Here is a 23,564-nt window from a genome sequence, read left to right as displayed (position 1 = left end):
TTTTTTGGACAAATTTAAAAAATCAAAATTTCACAAGAATATATTTTAGAAACTACTTGGAGCCTATCTAAAACATTCTTGTCATTTTTGCTTAACTTAATTCAAAAACATCAATCAATAATACTCAACATCTTCCTACCAACCTCTTTGAAAGAAATGTGTATAAACACATTAATTTGGACAGTGGGAAAAAAGTAATGGAAATGGGACCTAGTTGAATATATAATATGAGAATCCAAATGGTGTTTTTGTTGTATTGTGATATATGGCCAGCTATAGACCCCCACCTTAGGTCTAAAGAGTCTGAAAAGAACTTGTGAATGCAATGGTACAATAATTGTGTTGTGCTTTCTGCAAACAAAGTTGAAAAATGACCATTCTCTTCATCCATCTCTTACATTTTTTTCTACTGTAGAGAAGAAACAAAGATAAAATTAAAGTGATCATGTGGCCACACATTACAACAACATATCCGTATCTGGGGAGGGTGGTGTGTTCACAACAGATGTTGTTTCCAATAAACATATGGTGACACATTCTCATCCTAAATTCTCAAGACGATACTTTTTTGATACATCGACAATATAAGAACTTTTACATTAATAGATCATCTAAAAGAGGTAGTAGATAACTTGCTATACATATTAAAATACAATGAGAATGTAATATAGATTCTTTATATTGTCGATGAATATAAGTTAAATCCAAATATGAAAGGATGAGCTACAGTGAGCCAAAAGAAGGGAACTGCAAAAGCAATAATTATGCCCACCACATCTAGATGAAAATAAAATTACACAAGCAAAACAATGATTGGGGAATGTTAAAGACTTTCTAAAGAAAAAAGTGTGTACTTGTAAAGAGAAAATAACATGAACAAGCAAGGCATCTGTTTGTTGGGCCTTACAAGTATGATTTCTCACTTGGGCAAGGGAGCTTAGTATATGAAGTGGACTAGCCCAATTGGTTACATCTTGTTTGGAGGCCCAACTTCTATAATATGAAATACTCATGTTAGATGTTGAATGCAAAATCACTCTTCTTAGTATTTTTAGAGAGAGAGAGAATAAACTTGGACGAAGTATTAACAACAACATACCGGTGAAATACCACAACTGGAGTCTAGGAAGGGTAGAGTGTACGTATACCTTACCCCTACCTCGAGGAAGTAGAGAGGCTGTTTCTAGAAGACCCTCAGCTCAGGTAACAAGTATTAAACAAACTAAAGAAAATGACACAAGAAGTATATTAACAAATTTTAATTCATTATTAAGGACAAAACAATGTTATTAAGAAACGAACAAGGCTATTATACAAGCACAAGGGGCGCCCTCAAAAGGTCCATGAAAGTGTACTAAACTAAACTAATAACTACAACAATAAAGATATTAAAAATTTTCCTTCCAAAGTTCACCAACTGGTTTGGATGAAGATCTTCAAGGATTGGGAGTGAGGGAAGGAAATGAAGGGATGGATTGCAGTATCAACTTGCGGCTGCTTCGACGACCGGGTGAATTTGCAAAGTCACAATGAGGAGGAGAGACTCTCTTCCTGTTGGGAGAAGCTGTCTTAATGCTACTGATTGGAGAGCTAGTCCCCCCTTGTTGGAGTATCTCAGGCATTTCATCTTCTTGAATCGACTCAAATGGTTTCTCGAACTTGGGCTGAGGTTGAAAGAAGTCTGGCCTTCCGACCCCTTGGCCAGCAAACATACCAGATGAGGATCCGATAGATAGAAATGATGATCGAGGCGGTTTGTTTTTTAATGAGAAAGGGAGCTGCATTGGTGGTCTAAAAAGGCAAAGTTTCTCATCAGCTAACTTAGTAGAATGATAGCTTGAAAAGCATAAAGAAGGAACTTTACTTGAAAAGTTGAATGATTGACATACCTTCTAAACGCTAAAGGTGTAGCAGGGACGGCGGAATCTGGATTTAGCTCTACATCACTATGTAGTAGGTCTTTCTGAGAAGTTCTATCGACAATACTCTTTTCATACGCATCTGTTTCCTCTTCCTCAGCATCCCCATCTGTGCCTATGAAAATAGAACCTGAATCATAATAATAGATTTTCAAACTACATTTATAGGTCACAACAACTGAATGAAACTAAAAAGATGATATGAACCAACGCAAACCCCTCTTTCTTTTTCAGGCATGAGTACGCAATTTCCTTTAATCAATATTTTGGTTTGGGTAGTGGAGAATGTTTACAACTAAAATCAAGCCATTATCAGAAGTAGCCAAGTAGACTTACCATCCTTTCTGCCAAACGCATTCTTGCATCCTTCACATCTGCAATTGATGGAACATCCGACCCCACCCTTCAAGAACAAAAGCACTTACCTATCAGCTTATGTATAAACACATGCAAAACCAATGCAACTTGTAAATATTAAAAAAGAAAGACCTGATAGCATTCACAATATTTCTTCAAACAGCCGGATTTCTTGCAGTTGCATCCTCTCTTGTGACGAGCTGAGGCAGGAGTCTTGCTGGAATCATCCTGCAATGCAATTAAATTACTTGTGTTGTAAGACTTATCTGCCACTTCGAAATAACAAATATCTGACAATGAAAGCCAAAAACTTTTTCCTCACCCCTGTTTCAGAAAGAGTGTCGGCGTTCCTTATCACTTTAGGAGCAAAAGCAAGAGGGTTTCTTGATTCGATCTGTTTGCGAGTTGCAAGGACAGTATCTTCATGAATAGGCTTGTTGAAGCAGTCTTGACATGCACATGGCTCCACACAGTAGACTCCAGCGGCAAAACATTCACAGTAACTGCATAGAAGTAAAACAGGAATGTTAAATTTGTAGACGGAGTAAGCACATTGGCACTACAGCAACACAATAAAGAATGCTTGGCTGATAGAGAGGGCTATATCTTCTATTAACGTCTAAATCACATAGATCACAAATTTCTACTTCAATTATGCCAAAACACAGGTTACATCTCAACCCAGAATCATTTCTCTTTTGGGTTAAAATAGATGGTTGGGACAGTACCCACATGTCCAAGAATTTTTAAGCATTTCTCGTCATTCCAAATTCAGAGATGCAAGAAAAGCATCCAACAAAAGAGCTACATCAGATATCATCGATCCATCAACATAAAACTGAATAAAGATCAATATGCACAAGAAGTTTGTTGAAGGGGAGCCCTGGAGTAACTGGTAAAGTTGCTGCCATGTGACCAGGAGGTCACGGGTTCAAGCCTTGGAAACAGCCTCTGGCAGAAATGCAAGGTAAGGCTACGTACAATAGACCCTTGTGGTCTGGCCCTTCCCCGGACCCTGCGCATAGCGGGAGCGTTAGTGCACCGGGCTGCCCTTTTATGCACAAGAAGTTTGTTACATGGTAAGAAGCCATTTTACAATTTCAGATCATGCTTTTGCAGCATGAAAACTCACAGCAACCATTTCTTTATAAGGTTTGTTTGGTTTCTCTTTTACGAAAGAAATAATCTCGACATTGAACTGGACAACTAAGACAACACTGATTGCCATTTTCATTTCCCATATAAACAATACGCACATAACTTATGTTAGTTATGTGGAATGTATGCACTCCTAATAATGACTTCTAGCCTATACGAAAAGTATCATAATAACGTATGGTCTTAAAATATACCATGATATTTACTTCAATTAGATCATGTTATTAAAAATAAAATAAGAAATTTAGAATTTAAGAGTTTTGTTGGCAGAGGAGGTGGCTACGAGTTTGCCATTGTCGGAGAATTTGACACTGGAGATGGCGCGTATGTGGCCAGAGAGAGTGTATTTAAGCTCATAGGGTTTGAAAGACTTTGAAGGCTCGATAGTTGAAGTCATGGAGGGTGTTAATTATTTTCTGAATGCGAGAAAATGAGTAGGGTTTTTGAGAGGTTTAATTATTTTCGCACAAATAAATGATAATACTTTGATCTGATAAACTGGTGATTTACAGACCAATGATATTATTTGTCACAAGTTTTATGCAGTTAGAAATCAAAGAGATATTTTACTCCTTATATCCAATCTTTGAGGCATTGAATCAAACGTCCCGACAAGATATGCATATCCACTAACTAAATATGGGGATTATTTAGTCATGCATTACAACTTATGTACTTATAATCTCTACAATTTTCACTAACCAAACAACCCCGTAGCTAACCACAAAGAAAAATGCTAATTAAACAACCGCCGCCTCATTTAAATACTCAATAAGCAACCCATGGCATGAAAATTGAGTACAAACTAAAGATAGCACATAAAAGGAGAATAATAACTTACAGTTTCAAGCATTTTGATTTCTTACAATTACAGCGCTTGCATGCCTCACCTTCTCCAGGTTCCAATCGACGTCTGCGCAAATAATTTGTAATCAGATAATGGTAGAACAAAAAGAGATTACAAGAACAAAACATTATCATAAGGGAGAAGGATGCACATGCCTCTTTTTCTTTGGACTAGTCTGATTAAGCTCTTCACTATTTACATATCCAGGTGCCAAGCTAACATCCTCCATAAGAGGTACACTATTCTCTAGAGGAACAATTTCTCTGGAGGTTTCAGGCAGTGATTTACTCAATGATTCTTGACCAGTAACTAAAGGATGAAGACTGACAGCTGAGCCAGACGTAATTAACAGCTGTTTCCCAGAAGCATTGGTTTCATGCTTGACAACTTTGCCATCTTTTGAAGATGCTGCAAGGGCATTTAAATGCAAGCCAATTCCAGGTAAAATGCATCGCGAAGATTCATTTACCGTCTTATAAGGTACTAGTTGCTTCTCGTTGCAGGCAAGGTTTCCATCAGTGTCTTGCACAGCAGAAGAACCAGAACCCTCATCTACATGCTTTCTTCGAGATCCCACCATCTCAAAAACTAGACAACGTCTTCTCATTCCACGATATAGAGTAGAGACCATCTAAAAAGAAAACCAGTAAGAGATCAAGATCACAAAAATGAAGAACTGGAGAGTCCATGCAAAATATGCTCACAACTAATAAAGCTCACTGATGAAAACAAGAACGGCCAAATAAACAACTCTAAGATCATCTAATAAACCACTAACAAACATGCTCTATGTTTGACTACTTTCCCCATAGTCTATCAATAAAGATTGCAATAACCAAGATTTTCCTTGAATTGGTGAAAAGCTAAAATATGTTGCATCTCATAGTAATAGGGAACCAGTCAAACGCTTTCAAGCTGTGACAAAGTCAAGGTCCTAGACAACTAGAGACTCATAAAATCAGTTCCAAGCTTACAAAATACACAATGGTTCTCCCAAGCAAATTTGTAGTCAAGAAAGTTGAGCACAAACTGTAACATAGAAAGAGATAATTAAAGAAAAAGAAAAAGAAAAACAGAAAATGGTTGGAACTCCAAAAGCTGATCAGCCACAAAAAGTAGTGACTATCTCATATAATAATAACAATAAAAGCACAAGCATAATAAACTAGTGTGCAGAATGCAATTCCTCACCTCATTATCAGTTCTTTTACTTTGACCCACACCCATACCGTCATTCGTTAGAGAAGAATCAGGTTTCATGTTTTGGTTCTCGGTATATTCATTGACTTGGTTTTCATCACCAGGTTGAGTAGATGGTTTCTCTGTTTCACTTCCATCTCCACCACATTCGCTGGTACTAACCTGACCAAAAACTTGCATATTCTGCATTTCATTTGAGGCAAATCCAAAGTGCCTCAAATTAGGACCTGCTGCTTTAGTGAAAGCCTCAGGGTCACCGGGTGAGTCAAAGATCAATAGATCTGTGGCATCACAAATCAAATTATCCCAATCACATCCTGAAGCTTCTTTATTTGGATCAATTTCATTTGTCCCCTCCGTATTAACTTCACATCTAAGCAAACCTTTTCCAGACATGCCTTGTACCAAAGGGACATATGTCACAGAACTGCCTGCAAATTCTGACAAACTCTTACCTCTAATGCCCCCAGTAGGTAAAGTACTGGGACTATCATTGCACTCATAATTTAGAGTTCGCTCAACGGCAAGCTTTGAGCATTCATGGGATGCTTCAACCACAGAAATGTCAGAACCAAAACTTTCCTTGGGCTCATTTGAGCTATTTACAGCATCTAACGTACCTTCATCATTATCAACTTTAACACTGTTATCAGAAGCAAATTCTGGTTTTGATGGATCTGAGAGCAGGTGCCTGGAGAAAACAACAAAATTAACAACAATAAAAAAGCCTGACAGACAACCAACAAAACAAGTGAGAGAGAATAAATAAGTTGCAATGAACATTCGTTACCTTCTTAGAAATCTGGATTCCCTTATGGAGCTTACATGCGGTGAGGTGAACACAGACGGTATAGATCCAAAACTAAGGGTATTGAGTGTCTGGGGAAAGTGTGCTGCCTTAACTGGTTTGATGGGGGAAAGGTTGTTAAGGAAATTTGAAAAGGGGGACTCCTGCATAGAGGGAAAAAGAAGACCTTCAGATTGCAAGAGAAAAAACTAAATTATAGTGATAATTTCCTGAACATGTGGATTTAAGAATTTCAACCATGCAGCAAGCTAGGCCTTTTCAGAAAAATATGATAATTGCCTTTATCTGATACTAATGTTAAAAGAACAAAATCTCAAGTTAATGTCAACGATAACAGATCATGTAATGTGCACGGAAGAAAATGAACTTGGCTCATTCCTGCTCTATCTTAAATCATATATAAAGCAGCTTATTTGCTTCATTAGTTAATTAGAGGCACATGCAAGCTATCCAACAATGCCTAGTAATAAATTAGTGTACCTAATGAGATATTAAGAGCAATCCAAGTAAAATAGTCCATTTCCAGCAAAGACATGAATATGGTGACTGCATATTTCATTTTCTTTTTTGCTAATTAACCTTCTTGAAGGAATGAATCCACCATAGCTCAATAGAAGTCATGGAAACCCAATTCACGCAAGATGAAAATGTGGACAAAATTCAATTGGGAATTAGACAGCAGCAGAATGGTTGATTCCGCAGAATAATCGAGACAGACAACCAAGGTAAGACATCACATTGTTTCCAAATACAAAGCAAGGAGAACTATGACACTATAAGGCACAGATGAAGAATCTCAACGAGAGAATCAGGAAGGCTAATCATGTGTTAAAGATAAAATCAGTTAGAAATTAGAGAATAGAGAAGGACGAAGTTCTATTTTACACATGAACTAACATCCATACAGCAAGCGTCCAAATCAAAAGGCTAGTGAAACATGCAAACTCAGAAAATGATAAGAGACGCAACATAACCAAGTCTTGAAGCATTCTATACACCAGGAAGATAGCAAATCTAAGATATCTTACCAATAAACTGAAATTCACCACCTGAAAACACATCTAAAAAGAAAGAAAGAGGAAAAACAGACCCAATTCTCCAAAAAGTGTAATTTCCACTAATTAGAAACCACTCTATTACAAATGGATTAACAGAAGCAGCAACCAAAATCCATTCAATTTACTTCAATCCCATTTCCATTTTCCAAAAAACTTATTTTCAGCAAGCTTTGGTGCCTAAAGATTTTGATCTAACCCTCAAAAATAAACCATTCCAGAAGCAGTGTCTCTCAACAACTGCGAGAGAAGAAAAAGAAAGAAAAAATAAAAACATGACATCGAACTATTTTTGCAAGATTAACACAACCCCATTTCTCAAATAAAACAAATCAGACATCAATAATCAAAACCCACAACACAACTACACCATAGATTCCAAAAATATCAAGAATGAACCAAATCAGTAACTAACAACCAAAACCCTCAAATGAATTAGCCCAAAATCCCCTTTCCCCCCAAAATGAAATTCAAAAAATTAGCAAAAGATTCAATCTTTAAGCGCTTTCTGAAATCAAATCAGTAAACATACCTCGAATTTGGAAATGGGTGTTGCGATCTGGCTCTTGTTCCTCTCTGGAGTGTCCATTACCACCACAACTCCTCCTCCTCCTCCTCCTCCTTCCCCTTTTACATTCACCTCACTCTTTCTACCTTCTACTTCTACTTCTTCACTCTTTTCTTCTACATTTTCACTCTCTAAACTCACTTTCTCATCTTCCCCTTTTTTTGTAGACATCTATCTGACTTTTCTATGGACCCTTTTTCTCGCTCTATACACACACACACACAAAAACACACAGAGATACACACAGTTTCCCTCTCAGATAAAGAAACAGACGAAATTCAATAAGGAGCGGGAAGAATGGTGATAAAGAAAAGTGGGATTTTCTCGTGCTGATAAAAGAATGGTGACATCTGCCCCCACCATCCCCCAAGAAATAACCCCACAACCAGAGAAGATGCCACCACAGCTGTTGGTTTATGTAATTGGATGAAAAAATTGATAGAACAAAAAACAAATATAAAAGGCGAGGAGGGAAAAAAGGACCAAAAGGTAACGTACAACTACAAATTTATTGACCAAATCTCCCCCCTTTACTTTTTTACTTTGTAAAATACTTATCACTCCCACTATTCTTATTTTTCTCTTGTGGTCCTAAAGCTAGGATGGAGTCAATCCGAGTTTTTGATGAGTGAAGATTCATATAGTTGATTTTAATATATTTGAGATTGAAGTGTAGTTATTAACTTATTATTATTTGTTGTCGTAGTTTGAGGTAAAAAAAAAATAAGAATCGCATTAAAATACAATTATACATTTTTTAATGTCAGTTATTTGCTTATGAAATGTTAGTGTTGATCTCCGGCGTAGTTTAGTAGAATTTGGAGTATATGATAAATGAGAATGCATATAGTCAATTATAATATATAAATAGGGATTGAAGCGTAATTATTATTATTTGTTATTGTCGTTGTTGTCTGGATAGGAAAAGCAAGAATCACACAAGAATTCTATTGTATATCTTTTAATGCCAGCTATTTGCTTATGAAACATTTGTGTTATCCTCGAGGGGTAGTTTTTATGAAGTATATGATAAGTAAGGATTTTTATAGTCGAATTTAATATATAATTAGGGATTAAAGCGTAATTATTATTATTGTTGTTATCGTGATATGAGGTAAGAAAAAGCAAAATTCTCGTGAGAGAATCCAACTAGCTATGAAACATCAGTGTTGTTCTCGTGTAGGTAGATTAATTGTAATAATCTACTATTGCAATTATAATATTACAAATTTAATCTCAATTACCTTGAGATCATGAGCGTTTAAATGATTTATTCTTTATTTCATTATTAATTATGTAAAAACAAGGGGGGTGAAGGGGGTTAACTTATTTACTCCATCGTTTTAATTTGCTTTCTTAATTTCTATTTGAGCAGTCAAATGAATATTTTCTTTGATCATAATTTTTAAAATATTTTAAATTATTAGATTTCCGATACTTCTCCTTAAAACCAGAGCAGCATGTAATTTTGCTTTGCTTTAATATCATATAAAAACACGCAGGAATGGGTCAAAGATTGTTAGAGGAATTTAGAAAATAAAAAAAATCAGTTTCTATTTAGATGCCTAAGAATTCTATGTAAAGATAGAGTTTTAAATTTCAGTTATGCGCTTTTGCGGGCTATTTTTGCTGTTAGTTTTATTATTAATTTATATTCTAATAATTATGGTGAGAGGGCTGAAAAATACAATTTTAATATTGCTTTAATTAGTTGATTATTAAATACATAATCGCCAATTTTTTATGAGTTTTATTGCACTTATTACAATGTCATAATTCGCTTAATGTTACTAAGAAAAATGATTATTTTGGGTTCTTAAAATCTTGTCTCAACAATGCAAAGTCCAAAATATTCCACTTAATTATAATATGAAAATTATCTGGTAAGAAAACAATTTCTTTATTTTATAGATAAATGTAAAAGTAAAAATTGCGTATATTCTATTTTTAAAAAATTTATTTGTGAAATTTCACTTAATATGTAGTTATTGTCCAGTAAACTTTGAAAATGTAAAACCTACTTAGAATTATAATTAATGACTTATAATGCAATAAAATGAATATTATTCCGATTTTAGGGTGTTCCCACTTCTCAAAAATAGCTGTTTAAACTAATTTACGTTTTGAACAAATCCACAGTTTGTGAAAACTTTTTTTATATTTTACTGTTCTTTTTTTTTTTTTTTGGGGGGAGGGGGGGTTAATTTACATTTGTCCTTGAGATCATGAAGATGTAATTCTTCCATAGCCTCTTATTAACATTAACTAATTACTCTGTTCTCTCAAATTATTTGTAGTTTTCTTTTTTACACGTCCTTCAACGAAATATTAATTTAGAGAAACTTTGACTATTTTGCTTATATTTATGTCTTAAAATATAATTTTTTTATTGAATTATTACTCTATTTATGTATTATTTTCACATAATTGAAGTGTTTGTAATTTTCAAAAGTAATTATTAATAAAGGTAAAATGAAAACTATTGTAGTAATTAATTTTGTCTTGAATTTATATAGTGAAAGGTAATTTGAGATACCTAATTGTTAACAACCACAATAAATAATTTGAGACAGAGGAAGTACTCCTCCTTCCCTTTTAGTTGTCGTGTATATTAAAAATATTTGTTTCAAAATTGTTGTCAATTTAAACTAAGCTTGTTTGGATAGTGATTTTTCGTGATATGGTTAGTAAGAGAACCACGTTTGGTTTGATTGTTTCTTTAATTATATGGTATGATTTGGTTTTATGATTTTGTAACCATTAAAACCCTCATTTTTTGAAACCACCAATTTGGTAGTATTCCATTGCTCACCTTTTTTTTTTCCAATTATATCCTTATTTAAATTTATTATATATTTATGTATGTTTGTCCTTTCATGAGTAGAAGTATTACAAAACATGCCTTCGCCAAATTATGTAAAAGCCTCATCAGATAAAATACATTTTTTGATAGGATGAAACTCTACCGCGTTCTTTTTTTTTTTATGATAAATCATATTACAACAACTATCAATTTTTAACTATTTTAAATTAGAGAAAAATATCATTGCATGATACTTCAAATAATTTCTTTTTCATGTTCATATTTTTGAAAAATGAGAAATTGAATTGGAGCTGGAAAATGATAATTTTAATGTTTATAACAATTAAGGGAATTTTTCAGATTCATGCCAGGGCCGTAGACTACTGAAGCAATCTATCTTATGTGGAGACTGGTGGAGAAATTTAGGGAAAGAAAGAGGGATCTTAATATGATATTCATTGATCTTGAAAAGGCTTATGACAAAGTTTCGAGGAATGTTCTCTGGAGGCGTCTGGAGGCTGAAGGTGTTCCGATGGTGTATATTAGGGCGATAAAGGATATGTATGTTGGAACCAAGACTCGGGTTAGGACGGTGGGAAGAGACTCAGAGCACTTTCCTGGAGATGGGACTACATCAGAGATTTGTGTTGAGTCCTTTTCTTTTTGCCCTAGTGATGGATGAGCTGACACGACCTATTCAAGAGGAGGTTTCATGGTGTATGCTATTTGCGGATGATATAGTCTTGATTGATAAGAATCGGGACAAAGTTAATGATCGATTGGAGGTTTGGAGACAAACTCTGGAGTCCAAAGGGTTCAAATTGAGCAAGACCAAGATAGAGTACATGGAGTGCAAATTCAGTAGTGCGGTGGATGAACAAGGCATGGAAGTAAGGCTTGCCACTCAACCTATCTCCAAGAGAGAAAGTTTTAAATATCTTGGGTTCGTCATCCAGAGTAGTGGGACATCGACGATGATGCCACACATCACATTGGGGCAACATGGACGAAGTGGAGGGTTGCCTCTAGAGTCCTGTGTGAGAAGAAGAAGCCAATCAAACTTAAAGGTAAGTTCTACATAATAGTGGTTAGGCGTTGTTGTTATATGGTGCAAAGTGCTGGCCAGTCAAGAACTCTCATGTTCAGAAGATGCATGTTGCGAAGATGAGGATATTGAGATGGATGTGTGGACATACTAGGAGTGATGAGATTAGGAACGAGGTTATTTGGGAGAAGGTAAGAGTGGCCTCTGTTGCAGACAAGATGAGAGAAGCAAGACTTAGATGGTTTGGGCATGTGTAGAGGAGGTGTGTTGACGCCCCAGTTAGAATGTGCGAGCGGTTGGATTTTGGGGTTATACGGAGGGGTAGGGATAGACCGAAAAAGTATTGGGGAGAGGTGATTAGACAGGATATGGCGCAACTTCAGATCACCGAGGATATGATCTTAGATAGAAAGGAGTGGAGGTCAGGTATTAGGGTAGAAGGTTAGCAAGGGTAGAATATTGTCTTGCCCTGTGATGGTTTAGGGTTGGTCTTAGGTCTAGACGTGCCAGTATAGTTGTTTTACTATTGCCCTTTGATTATTACTCTATTTTGCTATTGGTATTGTCATTGTTTTATAGAATTTGCATGATATGATTTGTATATATACTTTTGCTCTATCTTATTTGGTACTGATACTTTTGATCCGAGGGTCTTTTGAAAAAACCCTCTCTATCTCCAGAGGTAGTGGTAAGGTCTGCATATACTCTACCCTCTCCAGACCTCACTTATGGGACTTTACTGGGTATGTTGTTGTTAAGGGCATTTTTCATAAATTTTCAGTGACGATATAGTATCATACCGTCAAACCAAACAACAAAATTATCATTAAACAATAGCAAATTATAAATTCTATCCATACACAGTATTGTACTGTACTGTACTATACTATACAGTACCATATATAGTACCTTACATTATGAAACCATAGAAAACCACCACTCACATAGAGTGTAAGAGAGAATTAATTATGTGTTCCCAACTTTTTCCTTTAGTATTAATTATTCTAGAATTAAGAAATACATAAATAGATAAAGTTAAAGAATGAAGAAGGAATATATTAGTTAAACTACACTCGATTTTTTTTCTTAAGGGTTATGCAAAATCTTATCATAACAACTAAAAAGAGATAGAGGGAGTATAAATATGGAGTTATAATTAATGTTTATCATGTATATAAGCTTTTAAAACTAAGTTGTTGATCAACTCAAAACAATCGAAAGCCATCAAGGTGTTCCAATAACTTGTAGTAATGATATGAATCCTTAGGAATGGTGGCAGATTGACGGATTGAGTCAATTATGGGTGGGTTAAAAATGGATTGACATAAAATGGATAATTATTTGACCCGCCCATATTTCATATAGAAAAACGTGGATTGGGTGATAAAATAGGTTGTTTAACCACCCGTTAACCAATATTTTCATGAGTAAATGATGTTGTACTTTAGGATTCAATATCCGGGTAGAACCTTAATAATCTGATAAACGATTTGTAAGAAACAAGACACATTATTGTTAATCTACATTATATTCTAAGTCAAAGTAGAATTCAACAAAAACTAACATGACTCCGACCCTAGAAACCGACCACGAGATTGAGAGTCGAGATTTTGGTCAAGGTCGAATCTAGGATCAGGTCTTGAATCGAGGTTAAGGTTGAGTCTAGGTTTTGAGTTAGGGGTGGAGGTGGAACTCAGGATTCCAGTCAGTCAGCTCCCGAATTGATTATTGGATCAGGGTGAAAAGTCGAATCTCGCACTAGGATCGGGTCCTGAATTAGGACCATGAGTCTAGTCTAGGTCAATGTTTAGATCCTTTTTAGGATCAGGGTTGGATTCAGAGTTGGATCGTAATTCAGGTTTTTGACTTGAGGTCCGAAGTCGAGTTTTTGATTCGAATTAGGGTCAAGGTCGAGATTAGGATCGAAGGTTTCAACTTCGATGAATGTTAGAGGAAGGATTGGTCTGAGTAGAGAACTGGGGATTGGGGGTTGGGTAGGGGTTAAGGGATGCGAAGGACAGGCAGGAGAGGAAAGAAGTGAGTGTTGGGTTAAGGAAGAAGGTGTGGGCATGAGCAAAAGATGGGGTGAGAGGTCGTGTGGGGGTTCAGGGGATGGCGAAGGTCGGGCAGGAGAGGGAAGAAGTGAGTAGTGGGTTAAGGAAGAAGGTGTAGGCATGAGCAAAAGATGGGGTGAGAGGTCATGACCTATGGTGTCTAAGTGGATTAGGTGGTGATCGGGAGGTTGAGAGAGTTTTGAAAAACAATTTTCTTACTTTATGAATGAAAGTTATTTTTCTTAAATTGAAGAAAAATAAGTTTATTTGAAAAACATTTGTAAAAATATTTAAGTCGATTAAATATGAGAAAATTGAAAAACCACCGTAAAACACACACCTTAGATGTTCCCCCAATTTTCATATTTTACCCATGTTCTTAGGGGTCAAATGTGGATCGAACCTCAAATTTTATCTACTTAAAAAATTACTTTTCAAACTATGAAAACATGATTGAGTTGATAATACATGAGCTTATTTTGCCAACACTAGTCCCGTAGTAATTTCAATATGATCACCTACTGCATATTTTTCACATTAAAAAGGCAGACAGAAACAATTTTTCAACATCAAGAAAAGAACTATAGATTGAATTCAAGAAAAAAAAATGTTTTTACCGTAGTTAGCCAAAATAAGGAAGACAATTGAAAAAGTAACAGAAAATCCTTCCATATAAATATGTCTACTTAATAGTTATAAAAACAAATAATAACAATAATACAATAATAAAACAAATTAGTTCGACCTTAATTTCTTCCCCTTTAATTTGGAAAAATTACATAACTAAGCAAACGTCTCTAGTATAAATAAGCTATTGAATATTGGATACACCGGATAAAATTGATATCAATACAAATACATTGAATATACAATGAAACACAAATACATAAAAGAAAAGAGGCTAGCGAGAGAGACAGTTTTAAGCGAGATACATTCGCCAGGTGCTTCAAATACCATATCTGAAGACAAATACTGATAAAATATGTAATTATTGAAAATCGTCATTGCGTTGAGTAATTATTAACACCTATACTAACGTGTTTACTAAAATTCGTCTTTCAATTTCCCTCCCTTTTTGAAAAAAAGAATTGTCCACTTACTTTTTTGTGTTATTAAAAGGAATTATTCTTACCTTGAAAGAGAAGTTACCAAATGATATTTAATAAAGTCACGAAAAATGCATTAAATAGAAGTGATAGTAGATGATAACGTCATAAATAAATACTCTCGTGATTTCATTGAAAACTACATAAATAAATAAAATAAACATTGATGGGACTTTGGCGCGCATCCTATTTTCAAATATGAAAGGTTCACCTGTTCTAAGCTAACAACTTGCTTAATCATTGGACCAATATAGCCATGTAGGTCCATTATACTTCAAAATGCTTTTTAGGAGGGAAAGGTTTTTTTATTTTTTTTATTTTTTTATTGTTTAACAAAATATAAAGTTAGAAGGCAAAATGTTGAATTGGTCTTATATGCTTGAACAAGATGGAAGTCATTATTTTTTGTAGTGTGATGTAGATAAGCGGTAGCTGGTAGAGGCTAATATAGAATATAAAGTTATATTATGTTTCATCCGAATTCAATAATTTTGATTCTAGCTCCACACAAGGGATCTTTTTGGGTTGGTAGTTAGATTGTCTCTGTTTTTGTTATTTGTGTAGAATTAACCGTTTAAAGTTTTTAATTAAAAAATCATGAACAAAAATACTCTTAATTTGAGCTACATAGATGAAATGTTGACAAGTGGAATAAAAAAAGATGAATTATGACATACAAATGATGACCGACGTATATTATTTGTTTCGTGCGACTTAATTATGATGCGCAAACAATTCAAATAAATTATTACCTGCCAAATGGTATGACCATACCAACTTATATATACGATCACAGAAACTACCAATCATTGCCTATTCAAGAATTAATCAACATACCAAATGATGCTCTAGTCTTATAGTTACAGGCATTTGAATTTCTGTCGAATTTTTGACTTCGTGATTTTTTTTTCATAATTTTTTAATCACAATTAACTTAAATTCATATTGCGTAAGTTTTATTTAATCATTTTTTTATTCTCAAAGCTCGAACATGATACTATTTTCATGGATGACGATGATATATAATTTCAAAATTTATGTCAATTTTTATTTCATGTTAAAGCATGTAACTATCTCAGAAAAAAGACCAAAATAGTCCTTAATGTATAGGGATTGAATTATTTAAGTCCCTATATCTACCAAGTTAACTGGAATGGTCCTTGATGTATGGAAAAACTTGATTTTTCTGGTCCTAAACCTAAAAACTAATGGTACAAAGCAAATAATTGTTAAACAATCATGTTTTATGTGGAAATTGACTTTTTATGGTATGTTATATCATATGTCCTTTATAATTACTATAATAATATTAATAAATATTATAACAAACAATATTGTTATATAGAGATTTGACTGTATCTCATTCATGTATTATCACATAGGTAAAAATGTATAGTCTCTTGTTCCAACATTTCACGATACTAGCTTTTTACCACTTAATTTTTCAAAGTAAAAGTTCATACTAGTTTTTACCTTATGCAGCATGTTAAACAGTCTTGGTGTAATAATATCATAATGTACCTTATCAATCATATATTAATTAAGTAGAGTACAATGTGAAACTTTCTAGTTTTCTTCGTAATTGTCAGTAAAAAAATAAATTTAAACGTACTTTATTATTTGTTGTTACAATTTTTTTCTGAACCATTAGTCATAATGAAAACCATTTAGTATATGCTTCATCAAAGTTTGTTTCCGCACTGTACGAATAAAACCAACACAGTACATTTTGTTGGAAATTTCACATCAATATTATTTTATTTTTAAAAAAATAATCGAATGTCTTCAAAGGGACATTTCACATCAATGTTTCAACGGCAAACAGAGTCTAGAAAAAAATGACTTTTAGGGTGTGTTTGGTACGAAGGAAAATGTTTTCTTGAAAAATAAGTTGGTTTATAATTTATTTTTTCATGTTTGATTGGTGAGTGGAAAATATTTTCTGAATTTTTTTTTTTGAGAAAAATATTTTCTAGTGTATGATTCGTAAATGAAAAATATTTTTTATAAAGTATATTTTATATAATCTGATTACGACACTCGACCCCGACCTCGACCCTAGACCTGATCCCGACTTCGACCCGAGATATCGACACCCGACCCCGACCCCAACTCGAGCCTCGACCTTGACACCCGACCCCGACCAATGATCAGATACCCAATCCCGACCCGGGACCTGATCCTAACCTGAGATTTGGCCCCGATCTCAACCCGAGACCCAATTCCGACCTCGACTCAAGATCCCGACCCCAAATCGAGACCCGATTCTGACCTCGACCCCCACCCGGACACCCTATCCAAGATCCAACCCCGACCCCAACCTAAGTCTCGACCCTAACGCCCAATCCCGCCCCCGACACCCGACCTTGACTCTCGCCCCGACACATAACCCCGACCCGAGACCCGAGACCTCGACCCCGGTCCTGACATCCGATCTGAGACCTGACCTCGACCTCAACCAGAGACTGGACCTCGACCCCAACCCCCGATCCCGACCTCGACACCCAAACTCGGTCCCAATCCTGACACCTAACCCAAGACTCGACTTTGACTCGAGACCCGACATCAACACTTAACTTTCGACTTCTGACTCCTAACCTGAGATCCGACCCGGACACTTGATTCAAAATTCGACCTCTAATCCAAACTCGAGATCCGACCCCGACACAATTCGAAACTCGAGAGTTGGGTCTAGAATTGAGGTCGAAAGTCGGGGTCTCGAATTGAGAATCAGGAGTCGGATTTAGGATTAGTATTGTAAATCGATATTCGAGATTTAAGTAGGATGAAAAGTTGAGGTATGAGGTTCAAAATGGTTTTGGAAAATGTTTTTCTTACTTTTTTTAAAGGGAAGTCATTTTTCTTGAATTTAAGAAAAATAAGTTGATTTGAAAAACATTTAAGCCAATCAAACAAAAGAAAAATGGAAAAAAATTTCCTCATACCAAACACATCCTTAAAATCGGCTATATAACTATTATCGCAATTGAATTTGCAATATCTATATAATTTTGTAAATTAAAAATTGTAAAATCAATATGAACTTGCTTGAAATTTGAAAAGTCGAAATTGAGGCGTATTTGTTTTAATTTGTGTGTTATGGTACAACGATAACAATAATTTTAATTTTTTTAACCGCTATATATACTCATTATTTTCAACTTGAGTAGCATATATTACATACTAATACTTTAAACTTTGAAGACCATTTTTTTCTCAAATTCTCACATATGAGTAGTATTTCTTTTTATATCCACCCATATTTTTACCTTTAACTTTTCACTTTGTCAATATTATCTCCTCCACTTTTAATAAATTCGGTCTGTGGTCCTTTTTTTTATAAATTAAAGGTCATGTGTCTATCACGTGATTTTTCCAAGTGGCTTAAAAGTCTCCGTAAGAAGTAAACTCACACTTGTAAGTAAGTCTGTAAAAATTGTTATACCAACTCTATTGACATTTGTACTTTCCCACATTCTCTGGTAAGTCCAACTTCCTTTGCTATCATTGTGTCCACATCATGCGTAGTCTCCCATGTGACTCAATTCTCTTTTTATTTAATATACGTAACAACTTTACTTTTTTTAAAAAAAAATTATAACAATGTTATTCAGATCATTTTGCATGTAACTATTCAAATCTTAGATAGATGCAAATAATATTTAAACCTTAATCTATCATAATTTTCATCTACTTCAATGACTCGCACCACACATTTGAACGAAATTTACCGTCCAGTTTGGGTTGCATTCTCAAACAATCTGAAGCATAGATAGGCCCTCGTGGTGCAACATGATTTGGGAATAACAGGGCTCTCATTACCCTTTCTCACTGAAACAAAGATTTAGTCCATCACGAATCAGTGAGAAATTTGTGCTATATAACCTAATTTTCTTACTTATTTTTTACCAAACCAACTCACTGAGAAAATGAATAGTAGAAAATAGATTCTCACTGAAATAATGAGAAACTTCTTAATTTTTATGTATGAAAACATTCCCTATTTTTTCTTTTTTCGCCGCGATTCAATCAAAATATTTGTAGGAATAACTACTGAATATTTTGCATTGAAAAAATAATGATTTTTTAGTAGTGTTTAGTGCCCCCTACTTGGAGAAAGAATATATATATATATATATATATATATAGAAGCCTATTAAAATATCAAGAAATATTAGATCTGAATCCATAATTTTAATAATATAATAAGTATATATAAAGTTAAAATTTTTATCAGTTGAACCCATAAATTTAAATTTTGGATCCAGCTTCGCACTAGGTGCAGCCTTATTACTAATTGATTACCATCGTGATGCATGTAGTAGAATCTTGGAAAGTTGGATGAATTCAGACGTGTAGTTGTACTTTCTATTAGTATAGTATACAGTATATATTAGTATAGTATATGATATGTTGAGGTCCAATTGTGTATTATTTATTACTGAGCTGTATCTTCATTTCAATGACTTTTTTGGTAAAAGTTCAATTATTAAAATTTTATTAATAGTTGACTAATTGAATAAGAATCTAAACTTTAGGCTTAGATTTGAATATTTGATCCAAGTACAAGTTGCGATAGTCAAATTAATAGGGTAAAGTTTACTAGTAATACAAAAAATAAAGATTAGTTTAGTGCAAGGTTCTAGGGTGTGGTTTACTCCAAAACAAGCAAGGACAATTTATTGACATATTTTTTTTTTGATCCTATTGACAAGGATTGGAAAATGGGTTTTTTTGTCTGGCTTTTGTTCTTCAATGTGAAGTGGGGCTCAGAAACATTTATTTTTGAGAAAGTTTATAATGTCCAAATAGAAGAAGATATCACCACCCAATTTTGTCCAGCATCTAAACTCTTTCATTTGTCTAATAACAAGATTTTATACTTACCTGTTTTTTGTTTGTTTGTTATTGATTACATGCATGATTGTAAACGAATTTACTTAAATCGTTTACTGAAATTGTAATTCAGCTAGAGGGTCTTTAATAAATAACATCGACTATTAGAAAATATGGAATTAGCTAAGGAATTTTTCGATAATCCGTAGTTAAATAACTCTCAGCTAATTTGATTTTCTTATAATCTGATCCTAATCCATAACTTAATGGGATTAACATAATTTTTTTATTGTTTAGCTATGTAATTTTATTTGTCGCTAATTTCTTGTTTTCTAATAATAAGGTATATGTATGCTTTACCCTCTCATATCCCACTTATGAAACTGTACCGTCAAGGATTTGTTTAGTATTTTAATAGGCTAGGTTACTCTCGTACGCGGACTTTTAAATTAGTAATTGTAACGATTATCTAGATAAAGATTTTAAAAAAAAATTGGTTTCATTGTATTTTCTTCATATGGACAATAATCATATTTTATAGCATCCTTATTTTTTTCATGGGAAGAGGTCCAATTATACCCTTTTAACACTTGTGATTTATCTTATTTTTAATTATCTCTTTATTTAGCTTTCGATTCGTGAAAGTTGAATACATTATTATCTTTGGCCTTAAATATGCCTCGTCCATTAATGATCAGGAGCGATTATGAATTTAAACTTAATATATATTAAATCATTTAATCTATATTATATACTTATATAAATTAAAGTTACTACTACTATACTGAACCATTGTAATTTTGACATTATGAATTCATGATTACTCCACAATTATTAATATTCTATATTATATGTATTTTTATGTTCTATATTAAAAATAATTGATTGAATTAATCCTATTGAACCAATGTTCTTGGAAATCCTATCCTCTTGAGTCTTGGATAGGGTTAGCTAGAATTCTTTTTGCTCCTTTGTCCCTCATGATCTCACCTCTCTGGACCCAAACTTCTTTTCCTTTTACAAAAAAGTTTTGGGGTTTTGGCCATTTCTGTCAGATTTGTGCTTATTATAGGTAGAAAAATATTAGTATTAATTGTTCTTTACATGCAATATCACAATTAATTAAGTATAAAGTCTGTGTATAAAATATTATTTCATGAATGCAGTGAGCACTTTAATTTGTTCACAAGAGATCACATTGCTCCAAATCTCATACTTTCATAAAGGAATCATGAGATATTCTGATAGTATCATAATTTCATCCATATAGTAATTATATTTGGTTTTGAAAGCCATTCGTTTATTGTTGTTCCTCCCAAATACATGGCTTACATACCCGACTCAACATTCAGGAAAGGGACAATAGAGGAGGAAGGAAAGAGAAATAAATAAAATCAATGTTATTGAAGACTACATTTACCATAAGGGGTGTAATTTGGATGGGCAAGATTTATTTATCTTTAACTATAGATCTACGGTTTGAATTTTAAGAATGGAGAAATATTTAATTATGAAGTATAAAAATAGACTTTGAACATAATACAACTATTTGTATCCTTACGCCTGACAATTAGAGCGTGTACTAGATAATATGAGAGTGCAAACAGGAATCGAGTGTGTTTGACTTTAATATCATTATTAGCAAATGCATCTTGTACCTAATAAAATTTTAAAAGCTAGATTAAGAAGTGAGTATATTGCCCAAAATCATAAAAGGAGACAGATTGTCAATTCACCCATTGATGTAGGAGTAGGAGTGTAGGACTATTAATATTTCCTTTTTAATGGATCTTACGTGGTGAAAATCTGAATTAATCGGGATAGTAGATATCACGTCGGAGTGATTGTAAAAAAGAATGAAGAAGTAGATGGCATTTAAAGTTGCTTATCTAGCTTGCACCTTGAAGGGTGTAAGGCCCATTTGTGGTTATGTTAGGTAAGGAGCCACTCTATTGTTGTTTTTAGCTTTGCCAAACAATGCCAATTCATAAGCTACACTCTGGAGTTGTTTATAGCACATTAGATTGGATAAATAAAATCATGAAAAATGTGTATGTGGGGTTGGGGGTGTGAAGAAAAACATTGACTAAGGTTCCATCCACTCACTTTAAGTCCACCAAAGATTAAGGGACTGTTGAGAGAGTCAAAATATTTCTTAATAATTAATGGCACAAATTTCTTAAAATTAAATAAAAAAGAAAGACCAAAAAATAATAAGTGTGGGAAATGTTAGGCAACTTACTTCCAACTTTCTTATATAAAGACCACAAAAGTTACAGGTAGGTATATGAATGTGAATCCAATAATTTCTATGGATGATATTTCATTTTAATTTTGGGGTCCCTTTTTTTGTTGAGATATTTCACAATGTGGGGAAGATCAAACTCAATATTCCACCAACAAATACCTACCTTTAGTTTGTTTTGAAATTTAAGCCACACTGATCCTAGTATATAAGTTTTATATAATGTATAGCATGAATTTATAACAATTCATGCATTATTTAAATCTACATATCAATCCTCATATTGTTTATATCCCACATTCCTGCCATATTATTACTTCCTGCAAAAATATTTTTTACATTGCAAATCTCAATATAACTAATCCATCAATTGCTTGATTCCATAAAAATAATCTTTGCATTGCAATCTTAATATAATAAATCCATCAATTGTAGCAACCTTGATAATTTAATTAAGCTTAACGGCAGTAAATACTAAAATTTTTATAGGACTTTACAAGACTTGTTTAATTCCAAGCCTTAAAAAGTGATCATATATGTAATATCAAGGACAAGTTAATGAAATAGGGAAACACGGTTAACAAGTTAGAATGAATAGGATTCCAACGTTAGCAAAGATGATGGACACACTAAATGTCTATCCTTAACGCTATCAAATTGGCAGAGTAAGCCTGAAATCCTTAATCTGGACAGGTCAAAATGAATTGAGTTAAAATAAACGGGATCCGTTCAAAAATTATTTGAGTTGAAATGAATTAAAATACGGGTTAGAACCTAACTCGCCTAATTTTTACTATAAGTGTTGATTGCTTTATTTGTTCTTTTACAATTTTTAGTACCTAATAAACTTGTTTTTCTTTTTATGACTTTAACATATCAAATTAAATATTATTTAAAAAAAAATATTTTGACATCATTTTTTGTGAGTCAGTTTAGAGTACATATTAGTCCATTTTTTATGAACTGAACTAATAAATGAATGAGTCAATGACTTGTCCAATTTTGAATAAATTATATTTTTTCGGGCTCATTTTTCCAACCCAAACCATCATATTTCAATACATAGTATAGTAGGTTAATTTATTTATTTTGAAAGCTGATGCTACATTTGGGAGAATATATTAGTGCTTAAACTACTTAGATCCCTCAGAATAAGAACTAGTATTTGAAACCATTTATTTATTGTAATAATAAAACTAACTATAAGAGGAACTTTTATATGTCCATAGATCAACTTTGCACTAAATCAAAACATGGTAGAATTTTTCTTTCTACCATGTTGTATTGGTTGCATCGATGCACCATCTGTTATTCAATATTTTTTTGCACTTATCTCATTTATTTTAGTCTCAATTCAATAGTTCCCTAGGCGAATAGAAATTTAGTTGGATTTCAATATGTATATTGAATGAGTAATTAAAAAAAAAAACTTGAGATTTTTTATTAATTATTATTATACCTATTATGGTTGGTTCATTTGCACTTTCACCCCTATTTTATTCTGGTTTCTTAACTCTTATAACAAATACTTTTGTTTTGCAAAATATATATTTATATTTTTGT

At 33.5% G+C, this 23,564-nt stretch overlaps 1 protein-coding gene across 2 annotated transcripts; it reads right to left on the bottom strand.

The window, feature by feature from the left end:
- Positions 1-1,244: 1,244 nt before the first annotated feature.
- LOC129883032 (protein tesmin/TSO1-like CXC 2) lies at positions 1,245-8,331 on the bottom strand. Of its 2 annotated transcripts, none has more exons than XM_055957575.1 (10): positions 7,877-8,331; positions 6,272-6,432; positions 5,473-6,172; positions 4,437-4,912; positions 4,276-4,347; positions 2,599-2,779; positions 2,409-2,504; positions 2,256-2,322; positions 1,890-2,034; positions 1,245-1,791 (listed from the first exon to the last, which is right to left on the bottom strand). In XM_055957575.1, the coding sequence occupies exons 1-10, from the start codon at positions 8,081-8,083 to the stop codon at positions 1,437-1,439; spliced, it is 2,460 nt and encodes an 819-aa protein (XP_055813550.1). In that variant the 5' UTR covers positions 8,084-8,331; the 3' UTR covers positions 1,245-1,436. The 2 variants fall into 2 exon arrangements, with proteins under 2 accessions (XP_055813550.1, XP_055813549.1); XM_055957574.1 differs by having other exon boundaries at positions 1,890-2,049; positions 7,877-8,330.
- Positions 8,332-23,564: the final 15,233 nt, after the last annotated feature.

Source organism: Solanum dulcamara, chromosome 3 (genome assembly GCF_947179165.1).
Source record: "Solanum dulcamara chromosome 3, daSolDulc1.2, whole genome shotgun sequence".
Taxonomy (NCBI): Eukaryota; Viridiplantae; Streptophyta; class Magnoliopsida; order Solanales; family Solanaceae; genus Solanum; species Solanum dulcamara.
The sequence above is the reverse complement of the archived record's forward strand: the minus strand, read 5'-3'. Positions and strand labels throughout refer to the sequence as shown.

Excerpts from the sequence above, each read along its gene's own strand:
- LOC129883032 (XM_055957574.1), bottom strand. The coding sequence starts at position 8,083 with ATGTCTACAAAAAAAGGGGAAGATGAGAAAGTGAGTTTAGAGAGTGAA. Across the intron at positions 6,433-7,876 it reads CACCCATTTCCAAATTCGAG|GAGTCCCCCTTTTCAAATTT; the intron begins GTATGTTTACTG and ends CCCTCTATGCAG. Across the intron at positions 4,348-4,436 it reads ACTAGTCCAAAGAAAAAGAG|ACGTCGATTGGAACCTGGAG; the intron begins GCATGTGCATCC and ends TTATTTGCGCAG.